The sequence below is a fragment of the Carassius auratus genome, chromosome 50, assembly GCF_003368295.1.
Source record: "Carassius auratus strain Wakin chromosome 50, ASM336829v1, whole genome shotgun sequence".
Lineage (NCBI taxonomy): Eukaryota > Metazoa > Chordata > Actinopteri > Cypriniformes > Cyprinidae > Carassius > Carassius auratus.
Genome location: NC_039292.1, coordinates 8375846 through 8399518, shown reverse-complemented (window position 1 = coordinate 8399518; position 23673 = coordinate 8375846). Strand labels below are relative to the sequence as shown.

The 23673-nt window shown below is 36.0% G+C and overlaps 3 protein-coding genes across 4 annotated transcripts in view; 1 reads left to right on the top strand and 2 right to left on the bottom strand.

Annotated features, from left to right (window-relative positions):
* LOC113066855 (USP6 N-terminal-like protein) overlaps window positions 1-4094 on the top strand; it is a 30788-nt gene extending 26694 nt beyond the window's left edge. The window contains exon 15 of the mRNA XM_026238926.1: window positions 3747-4094. Coding sequence (XP_026094711.1) covers window positions 3747-3825 — 79 coding nt within the window. The 3' untranslated portion in view covers window positions 3826-4094. The remainder of the gene's footprint in view (window positions 1-3746) is intronic.
* Window positions 4095-11060: 6966 nt separating this feature from the next.
* Window positions 11061-14885, bottom strand: LOC113066853 (ras association domain-containing protein 10-like). The gene has a single exon (XM_026238923.1). The coding sequence runs from the start codon at window positions 14491-14493 to the stop codon at window positions 13165-13167; it is 1329 nt and encodes a 442-aa protein (XP_026094708.1). The 5' UTR covers window positions 14494-14885; the 3' UTR covers window positions 11061-13164.
* A 1929-nt stretch (window positions 14886-16814) lies between these two features.
* Window positions 16815-23673, bottom strand: part of LOC113066854 (transcriptional enhancer factor TEF-1-like) — a 35047-nt gene continuing 28188 nt past the window's right edge. For both annotated transcript variants that reach the window (XM_026238924.1, XM_026238925.1), the window contains 7 exons: window positions 23546-23586; window positions 23368-23423; window positions 22521-22645; window positions 21077-21250; window positions 19865-20005; window positions 18990-19142; window positions 16815-18866 (listed from right to left, as the gene is read on the bottom strand). In XM_026238924.1, the coding sequence (XP_026094709.1) occupies window positions 18753-18866; window positions 18990-19142; window positions 19865-20005; window positions 21077-21250; window positions 22521-22645; window positions 23368-23423; window positions 23546-23586 (804 nt within the window). In that variant the 3' untranslated portion in view covers window positions 16815-18752. The remainder of the gene's footprint in view (window positions 18867-18989; window positions 19143-19864; window positions 20006-21076; window positions 21251-22520; window positions 22646-23367; window positions 23424-23545; window positions 23587-23673) is intronic.

The window sequence follows — 23673 nt, the reverse complement described above, 5'->3', positions numbered from 1 at the left end:
CAAGTCCAAAATCTGAGACCACTTGTGTAAAGTAGGGCTGTGTATCTGCAAGAATGTGGCGAAATCACGTTACGGGGTTGCGATACGATATATTGCGATACTGTAAGCAAGGCGATATATTGGGATATTTCTTATTTTAGGAACAGTGTTGTGGGTAACGCGTTACAAAGTAACGCGTTAGAGTACTCTAATTACTTTTTTCCTGAAATTTGTAACTTAACGCGTTAGTTCCGTGCGTAGGTAATCAGTAACTTCGTTATTTTTTAAAAAAAAGTAATCCGTTATTTTAAGGAAAGGAAAATCCCGACTGCAGCCTGCTTTTTGTCAGACAGTAGTCCTAGGTCTACTGTGCCACCTGCGGATGTACAGTACCAGCGGAGCCGAAGCTCTGTGATCGTAAAGTCAATGGCTGTGATGCGTCTGTGCCCTACGCCTGACCCTGTGTGTGTGGGGGGAATTTTTTTTTTTTTGAAATCCCGGCAAGATGGCAGAGAGGACAGCGTTTAGTTTATGGAAGTACGCACATTATTTTCAATTTGTCAACGAAAAAGAAAAGAACATAACGGTAAAATGCACACTCTGCTTTGGTGAAAAGCTTCTGTCGACCGCCAAAAATTCTACCTCAAATTTAACGCTACGTTTTAATCACTACTTTGAAGAGTAAATGTAAGAGGACTGTGTTAAAGCGAATTTAGGCCTGTGACTGTGAGTGACACTTTAATAATAATTAGTTCGGCTATTAAGCGATTTGTCATTTGCCTGTGTGGCAGTGAAGGATTTAATTCGGTTTGTTATCATTTTTGTTTGACAGGCAGCTGTTAATTTCTGTTAGATCATTGGCTGGCTGGTTGTTCATCATTTCTAAATGGATTTAAATCTGCAAGCCTGTTTAAGGTTGTGTTTACAAGTAAGCATACTTGTACTTTGATAACTGCATTATTTAAAGTTAAAGAAAAATCAGGAGTTATCTTGTGGTGCTCATAATATTCAGTAGCCTAGGCTACCCGGGCTGGGTAACGTTAGGTGCGAATTTTGATTAATAATATGTTCTGTGATAATAAATAAATAAAACGCCATGTGGAATAGCCGATTGCTGACTGTCTTTCCTGTTATTGTTATCCTGCAGTGTTAATTAAGTCGGATGACTGACGTTATTCATTGTCGGGAGTCACGACTTCTAGGTGCATTTAAAGGGGCCGGGGGCTGTGTCTGTCATGTGTGAGCCGCTGCAAACTGCTTTTTATTTTTGGTAACGCATGAGTACTCTAACGCGTTACTTTTATGAATAGGTAACGCTGTATCATAACTGATTACTTTTAATTGATGGTAACGTTGTAACCTAACTAACTACTTTCCAAAGTAACTATACCCAACACTGTTTAGGAATAGGATATATTTTTAGGAAAGCTGTCATTAAGAACACACCACCATATGCAAACCTTAGCAAAAATAAAAATACCAGAACACACTGGGATCCTGCATTTGAAATAATTGGTTCCTGTAACATTAATCATTATTGAACCACTTTTTGTTCAGTATGAGTCAAGAGGGAAAAATTAAAGTGCTTGCAGATTCTTTAGTTAAATGATTATGTATAAAATGTATTTTATAAAAAGACTATATATATAGTCCCTATAGACCCTGTTTTAAAGGTTCACAATTTAATTTTACAAAAAAAAAAAAGACATCTGCTTACGGTAATATCATTGAAAAAGTTCTAGCAGGATCCCTTAAGAAAACAAAACAATTGTAAAACGATAAAATAAACACAGATTTTAAACATTATCAGAACCTTTCAACTTGGATTTCATCATTTACTCACCTTCATGTCGTGCCAATCCTGTATGCTTTTGTTTCTTCTTTGGAACAGAAAAGAAGATATTTTGAAGATTGTCGGTAACCAAACAGCTTCTGGTCCCATTTACTTCCATAGTATTTTTGTCCCTACATTGTAAGTCAATGGGACCCATAATCATTTTGTTACCACTTACCAACATACTTCAAAATATTTTAATAATTTAACAGTAATTTAATGTCTCTTAGATCTCATTCTGTTTGTCATTCTCAAAATGACGTCGAGATCATTATTCTGGGTTGCCACGCCGGCCACAAATAGAAACAACTGGCACTTTTGATTACCGGTGCTCAGTTTCTAGGTTTCCAGCTGTCTTCCCCTGGGACTGACTGTTCTACACCTCCATTGTCCAACAGGCCGCTCTGTCTCAATGATTCACGCTGGGCCTTCTGCACCTCATAGTGCCGACAAACAGCTAAATCCAGCATGGATAAACTCTGCAGGGAAACCTGCTTAAACACAATTACTGTGGACCTCAGAGGGTGTATAGCGAGAAGCAGCTGGTCCATACCGACACACGTGCTTCATACTGCCATCATATGAAGGACTGCAGAGGTCTCAGCCTGTGGAGCTTGAGAGAGACACATTGTGATCGTGTTTTTAATCTGAAATCATGCTTAGCTTGCTGTTTTGCTACCACTGGGCTTATGTTGTGTGGACGCAGTAATGTGGAAAAGGATCAACCCTATTCATATCCCCAGCTGATGGATGGTGTGTGTTTAGGTTAGTTGATTAAAATCTGCTAATGCAAAGTAATTAAAAAACTCATTCAAAAGTGAATTTTGTAGTAAATGTCGTTTTGTAAAAAATACAAATAAGTTTGTTTTAGAGAAATTTTGTACCAGATTTTCAGAAATTCTCAAGCAGTTTAGTTAGTAATATTTTAAACATATATTTTTTAATGTTATACCAAATTAATTTTATTTTATATATATATATAATTTACTTATAACATTAAAATGTAAATAATACGAATTAATACTAAGAATATTTCAATTAATAATTGTATATTATATTGAAAAAATTTTTTTTTAATTATTTTTAAAATATTCAAATTAACATTTTATTTATTTATTTATTTTTTACATTTTTTTTGCATGATTTATGTATATTTTGTATACATGAACTAAAACAGACACACGCACAGTATGTATATAAATAATATATATTGTGTGGTCAATCATGTTCATTTTCATATTTGTTCATGTAGATTAACTTAATACATTTCAGTTCATTTAAAACGAGAACAAATCCATTCAAATATTTGATTCCATTTGATTTTTGTTGTTGAAAAGGCTTCATTTAATGGACATATTTTAAGTCAAAGAAGGTTTGTTGAACGTTATTATTTTTTGAGATTTTAAGTGCAAGAGGATGTTCTGCAAAGACCAAATGAATGGCACAGCAGGGCAAAGCGATATTTCGAGCGCTCCTGAGAGATGAGAGCGAGACAATAAAGGACAAGAGTGCTCTTGCTGCCTGAGGTGCCTTTAGCTGAGAACATCTCCTGCTTTTAGCACTCAGTTTAGTATAGCACGAGCTGCAGGGCCCTTAAGAACAGTTGCTACAGCGGGTTGTTTTTATGGCTACATCTTAATTGAGTAGTTCATGTAAGGCTACATAACACGATATGTGCATGATTGCTCTTGTTGTTTTGAATCTATACTAGATGTAATATTAGTTATGCTATTAACTAATGCATGCACGTTTGCTTTTTTTAAACATTGTTTTAAAGCCAAGCAGGTCGCAGGTTCAATTTCATAAGTGCACCAAGACCTGGGCAGAAACATATACCATTATCATTGTGATCATGGCACTGTCCCTGCAATTGTTCTGAAAATCATTTTGACGCACACCCTGAATAACTTCCCTTCTGTGTTTGTGAATGAAGGCATGTGCCGCTGAGCGAGAGAAACTTCATCCCCTGCCCAAACACAGCCAGTCAAGTGCGGGAATCACAGCTCATTTGAGCCCACGTGGGACTCGTCATGGAACAAAGTGTGCTCACTTCATAACTGCTCAATGAAGCACTGTCATCTGACAATTTAAGACTCTCTCCTCCTTCACCGTCTCTGACCACATGTTGCTGATATGCACTACCAACTTTACACAAGTCCGTGTTAATGTATGAATGAAGGATTTTCAAAATCATGTTTTTTCTGACTTCCATAATTTATGGAATGTCCATATTTTAATGTAGCTTTTATAGTTATTTAATAAAAGATTCATTCATAATAAACGTATGGCTTCTTGTCTTTTGTTTGTGAAGATCTGTCTGTCTTTCGGTCATTTGTCTCTCTCTCTCAGTCGGTTTCAAGCAAAACGTGTTTTCTGGAGATATTTGTAGTTTAATTGGGAAATTTTGGAAAACAGCTACACAAACGTCAGTTATCTCGTCACATCAAATTACAGAAACTGGAAAATAATTTATTTAAAAAATGTAAAACAATTGAGCAGTAGCTAACTTCCTTAATGCAAATTATACTATGTTAGTCACAAGTTAAGTTGTGTCTGAGTTTAACCAGATTACAATTCCGAAAATAAGAAATTCTTTATATTATCACACACGTATATATATCCCCCCAAGAGTTTAAAGCTATTGCATGGCCCTACTGTACTTCTGCTGTGTTGAGATGTTTGTTTTCATGTGTAAAATGTCTCATTAGATTTTGAGAATCTGTAAGATCCTGTCAAATCAAGGTAGTGGTGACTTTGAATAAAAAACTGACTTTATGACTAAATGAGCAATATGGATCAGTTGTTTCCCACAGGCCTCGCTGCTGTGGCTCCATGACCTTTTCCATTATGAAGTTGGAAGTAGGAGTGCAATGACAACATACAAAAACACAGACAACAAGAGTCATAAAGCGTCTGAGTGTCAAAGCCCTGTAATTATCTGAGGTGTAGGTTTCGGATGAGCAGCGCCACACACGAGCGAGTCCTGCACTGATGTCATGTAACAGTGGAGGAGCCGGTTTCTGTTTTCATTTCCATGTGTTTGCTTTTCACCTCAAAGGCCTTTTTCTGTTTGCAAGTGAGCATATAGATTCAGTCCTCAAACGGCTCCACATCCACACAATGTTTGCCATCAGTTGCAAGGAGAATTTGTAATTGTGTGCTGTTCTCAACGTTTCTGCCTGCTAAGTCAACATAAAGAACAGCGAAGGAAGGGCTCCATTCACACACTGGTCGTGTGAAAAGCTGATTGATTTCCACGAGTTAGTCTTATCATTAGTCTTGTTCGATTTATTCACACAGACCTCACACTTCACCTCGATGCTGTTTGAGGCTTGGAGACGAACCAGTAGCTCTGTCCACCCATCCAAAGCATCTTTATTGGCTCAAATTAACATTAAACTGAATATTAGTCACTGAATACTACTGTAATTAAGTGTTTTTAGTGTTGCATTTTACACATACTGTTAAGCATTAAAAAATTAGGCAGTACACTGTACAAAAAAAAAAAAAGTTCTAAATAAAAACTGGAATGTTTTAAAAGAAAATTTCAATCTTTTATGTTTAATTCAATGTTACTTTCCATTTCTTTGTAATTTAATGACTGCTAGGTGGTTGTGAGGATGTTGTGGGTGGCTGCTTGTATGATTGCTAGGGTGTAACTGCCGGACACTTTTATTTCTTTCTTTATTTTTTATAGCTGTATTGGTTTTGGAAGTATTTTTCCAATTCATTTCATCATAAAGATTTAAAAAATTCCTCAGTAAATACTTATAAGCCTTTAACTAGTTCGACCAGCTCTGGGATGAATCACAACTTTACAAACTTTGATTTGAAAAAGAAAAAATCTGGATAAAAGGCCAAAGGTCCTCTTATAGTTTATTAGGAATGAACTATAATTCCATGAATCACTGCAACTGATCAGTTATTAATGATAATCATGGTACTTTTTTTCAGGAATCTTAAGCATTTATTTAAAATACAAATATTTTGTAAGATTATAATATGTCTTTACTGCCACTTGTAATAATTTTAATGCATCTTTAACTGAATAAAAGTAATAATTAAAGAAAAAAACCTTTGAACGTGTATAAGAAGTTTGGAGCATATGAGCTCTATGGTGAAAATGAATTGAATTTTTATATTTGCACGCTGACTGTTGCACTCTCCAGTATATGTATTAGAGGAAATATGTTTTCAAGAATGTAGAACGCATTTGCTATTATAAAAAATTATTTCATGTACAGTGCATGTGTAAGAGGCCCTCTGAGTGTGTCGCAGTCCCTGTGAGATCCTGCATACCTGTGTCAACCCACTCCCACCCATCTCCACATAGTCTTTAGTGTAGTGACCTATTAAGTCGGGGAATGCTTTGAGTGGACCTCCATGACCTTGTAATGGCTGAAAGCCACTAGTTCAGGATCAAAGCTGGAAGGTTTGCTGCCCATGCACAGAGGTCAGCTTTGTTTGTATTTGAGAAACATCCCCTTCCTCCTCTCTCTAATGCGCTCGTTAATGTGACGCACCATTTATATTTCATCATAAGAAGCTCATTAAATATATTGTTTGTGATGCCAAAGCGTGGGAAAACAAAAATCTTCTTTGGTCCGAAGATCTTGCACTTTACCTTGTTTAAATTACAATTTAAAGTGACTTTAAAGGGACAGTTCACCCAAAAATAGGCAGAAAAGATATTTTGAAGAATGTTGGAAACAAAACAGTTTTAGGTCCCATTGACTTCTGTGGTATTTTTTTGTCTATACTGTGGAATTCAGTGGGACCCCAAAACCGTTCGATATGTGATACTTACCTTGAGTTTTCTCAGTTGTTTTCTCACATACTATTTGTTATCTCATTATTTTTAATTTTTTTGTCCATACTATGGAAGTCATTGGGATCCAAAACCATTTGGTTACCAACATAGTGTGGACAAAAACCAAATATTATGGAAGTGGAATTTGAAACCATTCAGTCAACAACATAGTATCTACTATGGAAGCGTTTGGTTTCCAACATTCTTCAAAATATCTTTTTCCTTTCTGTTTCATATAAGAAAGAAATTCATACAGGTTGGGAATGGTGGAATATCCCTTAATTCTGACTAAATACAATATGATCTTGTTTCCCGAGGTATCCAGGTAATTTGGTTTTTCGTCATCTTTTCACCTCAGAGAATTGGAATCAGAAGAGCTTTATTACCAAGTATGTTTACACGAACAAGGAATTTGACAACAGACATACATAGGAATAACACAGTAGGGATGTAATATAAAACTAGGGGAGTCGTGGTTATAGAGTTTGACTCCTAACCCTAAGGTTGTGGGTTCGAGTCTCGGGCCGGCAATACCATGACTGAGGTGCCCTTGAGCAAGGCATCGAACCCCCAACTGCTCCCCGGGCGCCGCAGCATAAATGACTGCTCCGGGTGTGTGTTCACAGTGTGTGTGTGTGTGTGTGTGTGTGTGTGTGTGTGTGTGTGTGTGTGTGTGTGTGTGTATTCACTGGTCTGTGTGTGTGCACTTTAGATGGGTTAAATGCAGAGCATGAATTCTGAGTATGGGTCACCATACTTGGCTGAATCTCACTTTCCCTTTTAATATAAAAAAGAAATCAAAAGATTAAATAATGTACAATATATACAGAAATGGAAGTATAGAAGTAAAAATAGAAGAATAAAAAAGATATTTGTTTAGATAAATGTACAGGTATGTAATTAGTGTGCAGGTATTTTATTTACAAAGTGTGCAGTTTAATATAAATATCTCAGATAACTAGCTGTGATGGACATTGTAAGATTAATAGTTCAGGTTGAATAAAGCCTGTGGTTTTAATAACTCTTAACAGTTTATTTTCTCCTAAATGATTGTGTGGGTTCCTGGAATAAAAGGAGGGAAAACCAGGTGCAACAAGAGACTGAAATTCTGGTCTTCTCTTTTAAAATAACCTGCACACACACTCCCGCTTCATTTCTGTTCCTCGTTTCATCAGTGCATTAACATTTTACAGGAAAAGGCGAAAAACCATCTGCTTCCTGAGATTCATATTATGGGATTTATGAGCATTAAAATGAGCATCCAGCACATTTCAACACATTAATTTTGACCCAGTCTTGCATCTTCAGCCCGAGAAAAAGAACAATTTTGTTTCTCCAGACAGATTTTATGAGTTTACTCATAATGTGACCTGACTGGATTTATCATGCTTATCTGTAATTATTTTTATTACAGGGTTTCCGTGGCTCCTTAAAAAGTATTAAATGCTACAAGAAAGTCTTAATTAGGATTTCATGATGCCTTAAGTTTGAGGACGTATAGACTAGATTTGTGATATGGCTTAATGTGATGATTAAACTTCGTAAGGCTATGATTTAATTGAATAAATGAGCGCTGCACATTTAAAGTCAGATGCTGCGCTGCTTAATTGACAGCTGTTACCGGGAAAACCTCTTTGGCAGAGAATGAATGTGCATTTTCAATCAGCCAATCTGCTGTTTTTGTACAGACCAATATAAAAAAGAAATAAACACTTTTAAATGTAAACTCGGTTAAAAATCCTGCAGAGACCCTGTCATTAGCTATATCCAAGTTCTTTCTTCATGTGATTAGAAACCCAATTAGTCGTGATGCAAGAGATCATTTGAAAGCAATAATCCCATCATCTGTCAGCATGCATTTATTTGTTTCTCTTCAGGGTCAGGTGAAGAAAGCACAAGCAATTAGCTAATTCTTCAAACCATATTTTGACATTTGACAAGAAATATAAAAAGACGAGTGTTCTTCCTCTAGTTTTTTTATTCAATTAAGAATGCTTGCATTGTGGTTGTTCACCTCCAGGTTGCATACAGGCTAAGATTAGTGACTCTGATTTGAGATTACGATCGTTGACAGGAGAAGTGGAAGCAAGTTCGTTGTTTTTTTTTTTTTGTTTTTTTTTTCAGAGCAAGTGCCCCAACTTGTTCTTCTGAAAACCTGTTCAATGCCCCTTGAGTCTTCCTCCACCCTGTGTGTTTTCAATTTGAGACTGTTACTGTAGTGCAGATGGAGCTCAGCGTCAAACACAGGCGCTCTGGGAAAACAAAGGAAGTGTGAAAGTCTTGTCACAATGTCATCCTGTCACACAGAGAGCATTGTTTGTTTTTTTCTTGTTTTTTTCTGCATTTGTATTTTACTGTTGCATTTTTTCACTGTTTTGAAAGTAGTTCAACTTGCACACACACACACACACACAAAACGTGTTTTCTCATTCCCTGCGTCTTGACTTTTTTTTTTACTAAAAAATGCTGCAACATCCAAAATAGGCTAATAACTAAGGGAGCCCTGGAATTAAATAACAATAAACTTTTTATATCACAATTTGGACTGTTTCTCTTGTTATTCTAAGAGGAAAAAAGTCTGAATCATGAGATATAAACTCAATTCTTCTCACAATTCTGAGTTTATATTTACCAATTGTCAGTTTATATCTTGCAATTCTGACTTTATTCTCAGAATTCACAGTTTACATCTTGCAAATCTGTTTTGCATCGTTTTTCTCACAGTTACTGTATCTCACAATTTTGCTTTTCTGGCAAATCTGAGTTTACATCTCACGATTCTGATGCTTAAAAAAAAATCAAAATTGTCAGATAAGACATCTGTTTTATTTTTTATTGCATGGTGGAAATGTGCTTCCGATAAGTAACACATTTTAACATAGAAACACGATTACAATGCAGTGAAGTAGAACACCATAGAAAACATGTTCTGAGGAACATTGTGTCTCAGCTAAAACTAGTTTCCTCATTGACTGGGTTTGTCTTTGGCTGTCACTGGCATCAAGGCACCAGGCCAGATGAGTTTACCTTTTGTAAATGAGTAATCCTTTTTACAAACTCACATTCCTTTACTGTAAATCACTGCGGTTAAATGTAGAGAAATAAACGCCTTATTTTGGATGTCCTCTTGATACTACAATTCTCTTCCCACATTCAATGAAAACACAGTTTATGAAAATGTTTATGCATTCTGATTCATGAGATTGCAATCAATTTATCTACCTTATTTAGTTGTTCTCATTTTTTTGTATTTCTAATATATTATTGTCTTCTAGTATAATTGTATTGTTTGCAACATTGTTCCAAGCATAATCTGAGTGGAAATGCAGTACTGATACAATGCAAAAAACAACAACAAAAACAAAAATCACATCGGAACAGGTGGAAATATTTGTTAAAATAATTTTTTCCATCTCGTCTGTGTGCATTGTGTTTTGAATTGAGCTAAACTTCACTACCGTTCAAACTTAATCTTCTCTTGAGGTATTGTCCGAGGAGACTATTATTTATAATCTTCTTTTGCAAGTCACATGAGGGTACGTATGATGTCTTTGAGAGATTTCAGTGCTCATTCTGTCTGCGTGTGCATGTGCAGATGTGTCATAGCAGAGCTTTTCACACTGTATTTTGAAACATCCATGGAGAGCCTTCCAAGTGTTCATTCTCATTATGAAATATCCTTTTTTTTCTCCCTTTTTTATATAATATAGTTGGGTGCATATGTGCTCTCTCAAACCTTTTCATATGGTACTTTTATATATTGCTTGGTGTGAATATTGCATAGCTTCTTGCCTCATTTCAAGAATATGCACTGTCAAGTTATGACACAAGTTATGATATATATATATATATATATATATATATATATATATATATATATATACACACACACACAGTAATATTCATGTATGTACACAGTATATGTATGTATGATGGACCAAATAAAGAGGAGTTTTGTTTGTAATGGTTGCTTTGGTAACCTAAAGTTCCTTAACAAGAAAAACAGAATAATCATTCCTTACAATAAAAGCTGCATAGCCTGTTTTACTTTGTTAAATGCTACATACTGCTAACAATGGCAGTTTAATTCTAGCCTGAGAGGTTCACAGCATGTGTTTGTTTTGCTGGGGTAATCTAAATCTAAGACAACAATTATTGACTTTGATGCCAAGTTCAAAACGGACACACTTTTTTGCCTTTGAGGTATTTCTTTCACGTGTCAATCATTCACGCATCACTTCCTGTAATGAATGACAGCGGTTATTGAACGTGCACCTTTGAAATGAACTTTCTTGAATTGCTGTCTCCTTGTGAGACGTAATTTTAAGTACTTAAAGGACTTTTTGAATGACATGCATTTGACAAAACTGTCCTCAGTTACGCTTGTGTAATGAGTCTGTGTTGGCTCTGCACCTATTATAATTAAACACTGGTTTATCGTCACAAAACCCCTGCGTTTATTTTATACAGATACACAGGACAATAAATAATGGCAAACATTAGATCTACATTTGTACAGTACAGCAGTTCCTGCGATTCCAAGAATAATCCTGAAGGTTTTGTTGAATGTCATTCTCAGCGTGTCGCCTGATTCAACACAGCCGCTGTTTGTCCCACATCGGCACACTGTTCATCTCTGCTCGTCCAGCTGTTCTTGAATCTCTTCCAAACCCGTCAGAGCTGTTGTTTATTTGAAATGGTTCAATTCTATCCAGATTAATGGTGCTTTATCATCTGTCCCCCTCCTCCTCCTCTTCTTTGACTTTAATCACTGAACTCACTGCTGCCAGCATGAAAACCAGACCCTTTTATATGACTTCTGATAGATTTGCCTAATTTTAAAGGGCTAATTATTAATCTGCAAATAAATGGCTCTAATTTAGAGCATAAACAGATGACTTTTATTCAGTTTTAATTTGATTGTTTTGACGATTTAAAGTTTGTAGAGATGGAACATAAAACCGGAGATGTATCTGCAGATTCGGAGGAAGCTGACATATTAGGGCTTTTCCAAATGTCATAATTCATCTCTTTAACTCAGTGTATTCGAGAATGAAGCGGGAGGGCGGTTCTTTCCCTTTTCTTCCTCTGTTTTAAAACATCACATTTAAAGCTTAACTCTTAAATCCTCTTCATACACCACAGAATCCCTGAACTCGGTGACTCTGCTGCATTGCGTTGGATGGATGCCCTGCCCAAACTTAAGAAACTCTGTTGGTTATGATGCTGAGCTCATGCTGGAGTAAAATCTACAGTTTCTGGCACATTTTAAGTGAGTATGACTTTGTTTTATAAGGTGTTTGTACTGCATCGGCAAGAAATTTTTAAGTTTGATTTTGACGTTCTAATTGATATAATGATATAATTAATAAATGACCCAACAAATTGAGATTAAATGCTGCAACAGCGTTCAAAAACATATTTGGGTGCTCCACCTGATAATTTTGCTATTAGTTGCAATGGAGAAATCTTATGTACTGAGTGAGTTTAATCAATGACAAAATGATCATTTGATCCTAAAAGGTCCCTTGTGACTAAAAAAAAAATATATGTGTGTATAAAGAAGAACAAAAAATACTTAACCAGAAACATCAACAGCAAAGTATGTTTAGAAGACTGTGCATTTAGTTTAATTGGAGCAGTCTCAGTGAAATCGCTTTAGTCTTCCTCTTTACTGTGAACAAACAGGGCATGCATCAGCTCCTCAGATAATTAACAGTCCGTTGCATGCACTTTTTGATTCCCACAACTTAAATTACTGCTCATGATATTTTCTGGTTATACAAATTGATTCCGTGAGTAAAAGCTGATAGCAAATTGTTCTGATGAAAATAGAAGTGATTAGCTCATAGTTGCTTAATGCAGATATCTGCCTAAATGTTGCACAATAAATAATTCTGTAGAGTTTTGTGGTATTTAGTCCATGCTTGTTAGCTATGAGGAATTCTGTATGCAAAACGTAAAAAAAAAAAAAAATCTGGTAAAACTCATCTTGCACAACACAGATTTTTGTCCAATCAGATGCTAAATAGAGTCAGAATGCCCCACCCCCTAAATACCACCTGCAACTGACTAGCAAATTATGGTTCAAGTTTATGATGTAACTACAGCTACACTCATTTCTTTCCTTCTCTTTACATATTTCCTGTTTATAAGAGGCATATTGAAAGCCTCATACTTTTTTATTTTTAAATAGCCAATAGATTTAAGGTACATCTCAGCCAAGAATTATAATGTTTTAACTACTTGTTTCTAGAGCTCATCTGAGTTTAGTATAGTGCAGGTTGAGTCATCAATATTTAACATTGTATATTTAACATTATATATATATATACCACAAAACTCTAATTCTATTGGTATTACATTAGTCAGCACGCAGTGGACAGTCTATGCATTGGTTAATCCGTTATAATTTGATAAACTGCACCTTAGCTATTCTCCATGTGTATGAGTGAGGCAATTAGAGAGTGAGGTGATCATAACACTAGACTGGTATAATTGACATGCGAATGAAGAGAGAACATTCGCGAAATCTTGTCTGTCACACAAGTGACTCGCAAACAGGCGCGTTATCCGAGTCCTGGCTGTGCATTGAGCTCAATCCGGTGTCCGAATCATCATCATTGATGCATGTTTTGGACAGTCCCCTCGCCTGCTCTACCCAAACATTGTCTATGGACGGCAGTTGTTCAGATTCTCCAATGTCTTTGCTGTCATCCGCCTGTTTCACGTCCAACTCGTCCAAGCTGTGAACCTTTTCGAGTAATTCCCTCAACTCCTTTTCCTTCGCGTCCAAAAGCTCCTGACTCATATCTAAGTCGCTCTTCACCGTCTCCAGATCGGTGTTCAAGCGCAGTCCGATGTATAAACTCGTATCCAGTTGTGTTTTGATCCTCTCCTCCTCTAATTGGAGTCCATTGTCTGTTAGGAGGTCCGGAACGACTGGGTCCGGCTCCTCGGGAACCGAAGTCACCTTGAAAGCCGTTTGTTCTCCAGTGCTCTCCGCGTCTTTGTTGGAAAGCTGCTCCTGTCGTCGTCTCATCCACCTGTGGTTGAGCTCTTCTTGTATTTCACCTGTAAGTATCTCCATCAGAGCCTCCCTCTCGGCTAGTTCCTCCTGAAGTTGAATGACTTGGTCGCAGCGCGCCGCGTATTCCTCAAACTGCGCAAAGGACGCGTCCGGACGCGCGCTGGAATCTGCATCCAAGCCTTGCTCGAGCAAATAAGTGTCTTGCACGTAGTTTACGCCGTGTATTTTCATTCTGTCAAAGTGAACTTTTGATTCACACCTTTCGATTTCATTATCCAGCTCTTTTATTCGCTGTATCTGCTGTCGGATTGTATGATCCTGCGAAACTATGAGATGCACGAGCGTTTCCATTTTCCCCGCCGATGATTTGTCTCTCGAAGCCTCCTCTTTCTTCCTATTCATTTTGTCCAACTTTCTAAAAGCCTTCCGCACAATCCTCCGCTGTTTTTCCTGTGAGATCTGCATGGTGGCTCTGGTAGGACAAGGGCTCTCTTTGCTGAGCACGACCCGCGCCTCGGCGCTCCTCGGCCCGCTGTTGGGCAGCGACGCGTCGCTCCTGACCAGGACGAAGCGCACGTTCTCCTGCTCGTCGCCCCAGGCGCTCCACAGCCGCAGGATTTTGGTTTTATTCGGCAGAATGCGCTCAAAACCTCTCCATTTCTCCACGATACAGTACGACTGCGGAGGACCGGTGAGCATCGCTCCTTTCTGGAAGTTCTGGTCCTCCAGCAGCACTTTCACTACGTCCGCGCAGGTGGTGCGTCTGGACAGCCCGGACACCAGTTTCTCCTCCCGGCATACCCACACCGAGATTTTGCTCTCCTCTTGTTCCATAATCATTTACATCGAAGTCCCCGGAACCAGTTTTACTTTCCACTCTGACATTCAGAAATTGTTACACGCGGTAAAACTAGAGAGACTCGCCCCGCGCGCTCTTCACCCAGTTGTGTTTGTCTCTGAACTACAGCAGCGTGGTTCTGAGCACCCAGGCACCACCCCGTCGAGTCCCAACATCACATGACGTTAAACTCCAACTTCACTCTTAACAGATAATAATGCACTCAGATGAGAATAAACACATGCTGTGAAAATAGGGGATAGTTGTCACTTTTTCATTCCATTTACACCATGAGTTTTTTAAAGCAAAAATGCATCTGAACATTTCTGACACTATTGCGCAGGGGAAAAATAAATTTCACAGAACAAACGTTGACCAGCAACGGGGCTTGTTGTCACAGGACTGAATATGGGAAAGTTGTCGATATAACGTGCTATATGCGTTTCAGCACAATGTAAACACACAAATTACAAAGTAATTTTTGAAACGAACACAAAAATAGTGAATTGGCTGAAATTCATCAACCCCTGGGCATTTCGAGTTCAAAGAGTACAAGTACAATAAAAAGTACAAATAATAATTTAAATTAAATAAAATTCAAATTAAAAATGTAAAAATAAAATATTAATTTAAAAAATAAATGAAAAATACAAAATTCTATAGCTATAAAAGTTTAAATAGTATTAGTTTACCTGCATGTAATTAATAAAATTCAGAGAACAAGTTAATAATTACATTACAAAATTTCTAATTAAAAATGAATAAATATAACCCTTGACATTTTATTAGTTTACCCACATGAATCAAGCAGCATCAGAGAATGAAAAGCTAATACTTATATCAAAATAGCAAATTAAAAGAAATGATAAGAAAACAAAATAAAAAGCTTGCAAACAGTTACATATTTTCTTAGTTTACCTGCATCTAATTAACCAACAGAGAACTGTGAACACTGAATGTGTTGTTAAATGTGTTGTGAAATATTAACTTAAAATTTCATGAGGTTTTTATTTAAGTAAATATTCAGGTCAAAAAGGTTTGGCTGACAAAAACGTTTGGGAACCTTGTAATTAGCCTGCATAAATATGTAACATTTAAAACAAATGACAGCTTGGCCCAATGAGAAAATAACATAATATAAGAAAATACCCTTGTCCTAAAAACACAGTTCAGCAAATATATATAAAACAATATAAAACCTGTTATCTTTGTTAATATTATTGGTTTTACTAGTTGTGTAAATTGCTAGCCTACATCTATTCATGACGTACGTTTGATCAAATATGATATTCACTGTAGCCCTGTATAATGTTAAGCCTGTAAAGTAGTTCACTAGAGGGAGGTTTATTATTGTAAGTCTGAAAAAGGTCAGTGACTATAACATAACCAGCTGTGCATAACTGGATGTTCAGATTTCCCATCGGTCAGTGCAGATTTAAGATGTAATATCTCCGGATGAGTGAGGGCAAAAGACAACTGTCCTGGTGAAATAAACCGTCAGGATTATATTGAGATCTATATTATGTGCTAATATAGAGCTGTCAACATATAGTACTACTGATAATAATAATACTATTATTATTATTTATATTCTTACAATCTGTGTGTGTGTGTGTGCGTGTGTGTGTATGTGTACACACGATACACGTTAATATTTAAAATCACAATAATTAAATATTACTGTTAAATTTAATCTCGAGCAAATTGAAAATGAATGAAAAAATGAAACGTGTGAATTACAGTGTGATGTCTAAATTCACTTGTAGAATTCTACGTAAATCTTTTTTTTTTTTTTTTTTACAGTTTACTTCTAATATATTATTGGCCATTTATAAGTTATCGACCAAATCATTGTCAATATTTCTGTTCTTTAGCGGGTCCAGCGCTCAATGTTCAGTGAAATATGACAGTATATAATAATAATAATAATATATATATAGTAATAATAATAATAATGTGATTATATTCATAATTCTATAATTATTTTCATCATTAAATGTATAATTATTATACATAATAATTATAACATTTTATGTAGTATAATAATATTTATTTAATATGTATTGAACTTTATTTTGTAAAAAGGAATAAAGTATTCGTGGAAAAGGTAGTACGTTGAAGAAAACGCTAGTGCAGCATGTCATTATTTACAATGTACTGCCACCTAGTGATTGTAAGATTGTAAGATTTTTTTATCCCCCAGACTCCATCAAAACAAGCCATGTCATTCATACTGGTGGTGATATATTTGTTTCTCAAAAACAACAAGCATGCTACTGATAATTTAGTGCAGGAGAGAATATAGAAACGCAAAGCAAAACAGTTTGCAGTGCAAACACTAAAAGTTTATTTTTTTCATCCCCTCAAGGAAAATATACACAACGGAAAAAACAATCATTTTGACATGAGTGCACCTATTAAACAAAAAGCTACCAGACTGAACGTTTCAGTGCTCTCCAGACAAAAGATTCTGAAAAATCAAACAAACAAACAAACAAGAACTGTATCATATACAATAGTGTTCTATTTAAATGCTCATTTTACTAACAGATTCTCTGCAAATCATGTAAAACATGGCTGACAAAAAAACAAAAACAATACAAGACTGAATTAAATAAGACTGAGATCAACAGTTTGATTCAGATTGAGGAGTCATTTTACCCAGAGTAATGACAGCTCTTTAATCACGTGAACTGTCACTCATTTGTCTGCTTGTCTTTGTAATTAAAGTCACTTCACTTGATGCCTTTAATGTACATTAAATACTTTCCGCTATATACATGACACCATAACGAACTGCTTCTTATTACAGATAAGAAATTCCTGATCTGTCATTTGATTCCTACTAAAATTTATTAATCCTTCCAACATAAAATTTTTCTATCAGATTTAGTTTTAATGTTTTTTTTTCTCCCCGCTTTTAAAATGTCAAAGGCATTATGGTGATAGAATCCAAATCTGACTCAATTTTTTCATTTATTTTTTGGTGTCCAAAACAATTCTGAGCTGGAATAACACAAAAGGCACTTTCAACACCTTTCACTTGGCATGAATAGAAGTTATAGAATGTGTTTATTTGGTGTAAGAGAGAAAGATGACACATAACTTTGCTTAGACTGGCTTGACAAAAATGTGGGACCAAATACATACTTTTAAGTGAGGTTATACAGCCTGCTTTTACTCACAGTTAGACGAAGTCTGCGATGATAAACACTAAGGCACAATATGCTTTGGTGATTTTGCTATATAAATTCCTTTTCTTGTGTAGCCTGTTCTTATATGATATGTTAATGAGAAGAAAAATGTAATTTTTGCGCCAGTAGCGCCATCTAGTGGAATTTTAAAAACAAATATTTGTTTTCAGAACAGCTTTCGGAATACGTCATTGATGGAACGGGAAACCCCGCCCCCAACTCACGCCATTGGTCGAGGCGGGTCGTTCAAAACAAATGAGGGAATTTTTTATGACGCAAATGAAAATCATTATCGTTTTCGCGAAAATTAAGCGACGAACGGCTTTACTCACAGTCTCTTTATATGGGATTTGACTTTAAACAGAAAATTACATTACATAAGCTTTAAATGCAAAGTAAATTCTGAAATAAACAACTTAAAGGTTGAATTTTGTTGTTGTTTTTAAAGTTTCTATTAAGAAAATGGTCTGTTTCTTAGTGTTTTCGTATATATAACTGTAGGTCACACTGGAACAGCCCATGTGCAGAGTAAGGCAGGTAGTTCCACATAAATAATACAGTACCTTTTTATGCTCTTTCATTACCGTCAAAAAATACCAGGGGCGAAGAAATGTAGTGAGAATAAAAGGTTGAACAACAGAAAAAAGCTTCCATGTACTATGACAATACGATTTTATATAAGCAATGTTCTCTCAAAAACACAATGTTGGTTTAAAACATCAACCAAGTTAAACAGACATCTGAACAAAGTAACAAAACCGTACCATTTCACCCATACAACAGGTTTAAGAAAAATACACAAGTGATAAACGAATTGTAATGTAATTATTCATTGCAGACCTCACCCAAAACATGACAAAAGCCTTCTGGGTGGGACTGAAAGAGGCACATCCACTTAACATGAGGTCGTGGGTCATTCAAAGGCTTTTCTTAGTCCGGTCATCAGCTGTGTAGCCTAGAAGCCTCAGTGAATTGAAAGTCTCCCCCTGTTGAGGTTTTTTCACTCTCTGTGGGCAGCGGGTCGCTGGCTGTCTGCTCTTAGTTGTGCTCGTGTGAGTCGAGGAGATTCAGTCTTTGACCAGTCTGTAGATGTGATGCTGAGCGCCGTGCTCGCTGTTGGACACCTCGAACACACAGGCTATGCACAGTAGGGTCTCTTGAGTTTCTCTGTTCGTCACCACCTGCGGGAACGGTGCAGGAATCGATGCATTTAGTAATCAGCAGCACAAGAGTGCATTTGATGCTGAAGACATTCATATTTATACATGTGCATTTCCAAATGAGATGGGAATTGTGGGACCTACCAGTAGGATGGTAAAGTTTTCTAGTACGCTGTTCATCATGTACTTCTCAGGCAGGTGCTTGAGCTTATGGATAAAGTTGATCATGTATTCACACATGGGAGACCGGTTGATCTTGTACACAAAACGTCCGTTCTCAAACCGCGCATACTCCGTCTACCGGAAGAGACAAAAAGTTAATTATTTAAATAAAAAAATTTATATTAATACTGTTAACATTTGTATAATAGCATGCATATTTTAAACTGAATACAATTACAATATATTACACAAAAATACAAATTATATATTATAATGCATGTGGACAAATATATGTGTACATATACACATTTACATTATAATAATATTAATATTGTGTGGTAAATTCAATTTTTAAAAAATATAAAATTACATATTATATTAAATAAAACATATAATGCTTAATATATTAATGTAACTTTAAAAACACATATAATTGTATATAAAAAAAATACATATTAACCATTGAAACCATGACACTATTAAAGATAAAAAGATACTAGAAAAATGAAGTTTAAAAAATTAAATATTTTAAATTATTTAAAATATTTATTTTACAAATGTTGTTTTTTGTACTGTATATATGATTGAAAATTTTACATTACAATATATTACATATAAAATTAAATAGTATATTGTATTTTAAATGTTACATTGTGATGATTTAAAATATTACTATATCATAAATAAATTATTACATGAAGTTAAGTTAATGGAAAATGAAATGTTAATAAAATTGTACAGAAATTAAACAAATTAATAGTAATATGGTATAAAATAAAATGTAGATATAGTAAATTCAACTTAATTTTGATGTCTATGAACAACTTTTATACAGAAGCTTAATTTGATCTCCTCACCTCAACTTTTTCAACCACTTGTTTCCCAAAGGAGCAGACCTTTGTTGAGCAGGTAATGGTCATGTTCTCTGAGCTCTCGTAGTGACTGGTCACGCCGTAGAATGCGCCAGAATCCTCCAAGATGTTACAGTTGAGGTCGGCCTGTGGACACATCAGATAAAAGCTCAGTGACAATCCATAAACAGATGGAGAGAAAACATTTACAAAAGAAAATGTGTTGAATTCCACAGTTGAGCAAATCTGTCAGATGTGAATAAATAAAAGGTGCTTTATGTCAACAGTAAATTCTTTGGTTACTTTAAGCTGTGAAGAGAGCCTCCTGTGATATCCATCAAGGCCACATGCAACTGGAATCACTGGGGTCGTTTTTTTTTTTTTTTTACAGCTGCATTTAATTATTACAAGTTTATTTCAAAACCGAGTGCATCATTCGATTGGCCAGCACAGACCACCATCCAAAGCTAGTATCTGATGTGAACGTGTAATAAGTGTTGACCTCCAGAGTGCGGTGTTTGAATGTGCTTTCTACGAGTCTGAACAGGATGTGGTGGTCTGGTGCGCTCATGCGCTTGCACCTGTCGCTCAGAGCGGCAGGTGTTCAAATAAAGGCTCCCTATCAAATCCAGCATCAGCAGTATTAAAGGACAGCGTGCGCTGTTTCACATTCAGACCACCCTGGATTAAATGCGCCGCTGCTGGCTTTAACACAGCTCTTTGAGCAAACAGGAACGCGTTGAACCAGTTCAGCTGCCTCAATTCAATCTGATGCAGGTGACTAGTGCTCAACAGACTTTCGGGTTTTCAACAGCTGGTGCTGAAATTTGAGCAGTGCAACCTACATAATTCAATGATGAACTACCTTTTAACTGAAAAACGAGTGTTTACTGTTGTCTTTTTGCATTATTAATTTATTATTGATTGCTGTGCAGTTGCTTTGACACAATCTGTATTGTTAAAAGCGCTATATAAATAAGGGTGACTTGACGACATAATGCTGGTATACGGCTGCTGCTTCGACGTTGGCCGCTTTTACGTGATAGAAGATTATTTTTTAAATGTATTTTATGGACAGATTTTACCCAGATCAGCCGTCATCAGTTCATTTCAAAATAAATATTTAAATAATGATAAATTCTAACAATTTGTATTGTTTGCGTGAGCACCACGGGTCAGCTATGCCATGACTCAGCCGCTCAAATGATGAAGACTAACCCAGAATTTGACCAGGAAGAAGGCGTTCTGAGGTCCTTTTCCAAACAGCTCCTTCAGCCCACCCTTCTTCTCAGGAAATTTGTCGTAGATTTGACGTATGTCCACTGACTCCAGGAGCGCATCGCTGTACGAATGATTCGTCTGGCTGATGTGCACAAACAGATGCTTGTTGTACTGCAGAAAGAGATGGAATTAGATCAAGAAAACATTAATACTGGCTATAGAAAATTAACTAACATGCTATTTTGCGAAAGAATAGCTCCTTAAGATGTTTGTTGCCCAAATGTTGTTTGTGTGAAAAATGTGTGAAGTGTTTCAGATTGCAGGTACGTTCAGAACCTCTTTCCCAAAGCTGAATGTTTGGTGTGTGTGTGCCTGGACGACTGTATTGAGAACGCAACTCGTTCTGCGTATGGCTACAAATGCAAGATTAATAGCCGCTGTCACGCCAGTCCAGAGGGACAAGCATTTCATAGAGATGCTGCCAACATGATCGATTGCACAGGTCTGCTTTAACACGGACGGCAAAGTATGGATAGTAACCTGTAGGTCACGAGAAGTTCTTCCCGGGTCTCACTTTTAATCTACACATGCTGTTTTGTCTTCATTTTCTTGTCTGTCAGATCAGTGCTTAAATAGGGCATTTAGCATCACTCTGATACACTTAAAGAGGCTGTATGTACGTTTTTGACTCTACTAAAGCATACAAATACCATATGTTTGCAGATATTTAAGAAACATGCTAAGTTAAACTACTTGTTTATCTGAAATCAAATCTAAAGTTAGTTACTCTCCTTTGAAAATGTGCGTTTCGTCCCGGAATGTCAGTGTCTGTTTTGGTTTGTGGAACCCGCCCACTGTCAGTTTACCCAAGTGTATTTCAGCACCCCCCCGGCTGCAAGTTGGCAGAAAACACAGCTTATTTAATTTCATTCATTGTCATGTGCACTCGTTCGTGTTTCTGTCGTCAATCTGGCAACCTGCATGTGCTCGAGTCTATCAAATGTTTGTATTATTTACAGTAATATTATTTATATATCAATTTAATAAATGTCATTTGTCAATCAATTTAATAAAAGAGGATTGCATTAGCAGCGCAAAAGGTCATGGGTTCAATTCCCAGGGAACACACATACTGACAAAAAAGCCTGAGTGTTTAAAATTGGATAAATGTGTATGCTAAATGCATAAATTTAAATATAAAATAGTATGTTTATTTTTATAAATATAATATTTGAAAATAAATGTTACATATTATTTTATAATGTTTATGAGGTAATCAAAATGGCAGAGCTGCTGAAATGAGCTTGTTGTGTGTAAAACATGCAGCTGTTCAGCAGTGAATCTGTGAAGCAGCTGTATTTTAGAGTAGCTGCTGAAGCAGGTCAAGGCTGCTCTTCTGTCGCTGTCTCTGCAGTGGTTCTGGGTACGTGCGCTGACTTACAGAATCTGGGTCCCGCTGATGCTCCAGGAAGGAGGAGAACTCCACCAGCCGTAGTTTAGATGTGCCGATGGAGCGCCCGTGCCACGCCGGCCCTGCGGCTGTCAGGGGTGAGGGGGACTCGTAAGCTACACACACAAACACAGCATTTCAAAACATGAGCGATGTATTCAAACAAGAAGATGAGAGCCATTAAGAGTAATTTAAACAGAATAAATATACTGTAATTTCTTATTCAGAATTGTTACACCACATAATGCACTTCTTACACTGAATGATACATGATAATATACATACATTTATTAATATGTTTAATGTTAATATAATGATAATATATTACAATACTAATAAATATAAGAGTATAACAGCATTTATTTGTACAATATATATAAAAAAAATTTCATTAATGCACGTCACACACACACACACACACACACACACATATATATATATATATATATATATATATATATATATGATAGAATTAATATCATTTTATTGATTTATATTATATTATATAAACAAAATTATGAATTAATAATATAGATATTAATTAAATATTTTTTTCCACCAAGTAATACACTTCTTTTATTATATTAATATGATAGCATAACTTTAATATTAATTGATGTATATTATAAATAATTATTTTATAAATTCTTAAAATATTAATAAACTATTGATAAATTAATAAATGCATTAATAAACAAAAAGTAGCTGTTTTGATCCAATGCAAGCAAGCCTAAGAGCCAGAATTATACTTTTAAAAATATGCCAAATCTAAGTAGGTAAATGCAAACTTGCACATGCATTAAGTTGAAAGGCATCTGTTAGACATGAATATACACACCTGCGATGGCTGTGGTCGTCTGGATGGGGTAATTCTGCTGTGCGAACAGCTTCACACTGAGGAACAACAGGTGATTATCACAAGGTGTCATTTTTAATGAAGAATTGGTTTGCACACATTTTATTATGTACAAAATCAACCATGTATATTTGAGTTAATCTAAGTTATATACACTTACTTTTGTGAGGAACCAGGCTGCCCTGTTGACACTTGCCAAATCTAGAAGAGGAGTAAAATGTATCGCAGTGTTATAGTGTAAAACAATACAAATGCATGGGTATATTCTTCTGCTTGTCCTTTAAATGG

Coding starts and splice junctions, on each gene's coding strand:
- LOC113066853 (XM_026238923.1), bottom strand. CDS start 14,493: ATGATTATGGAACAAGAGGAGAGCAAAATCTCGGTGTGGGTATGCCGG.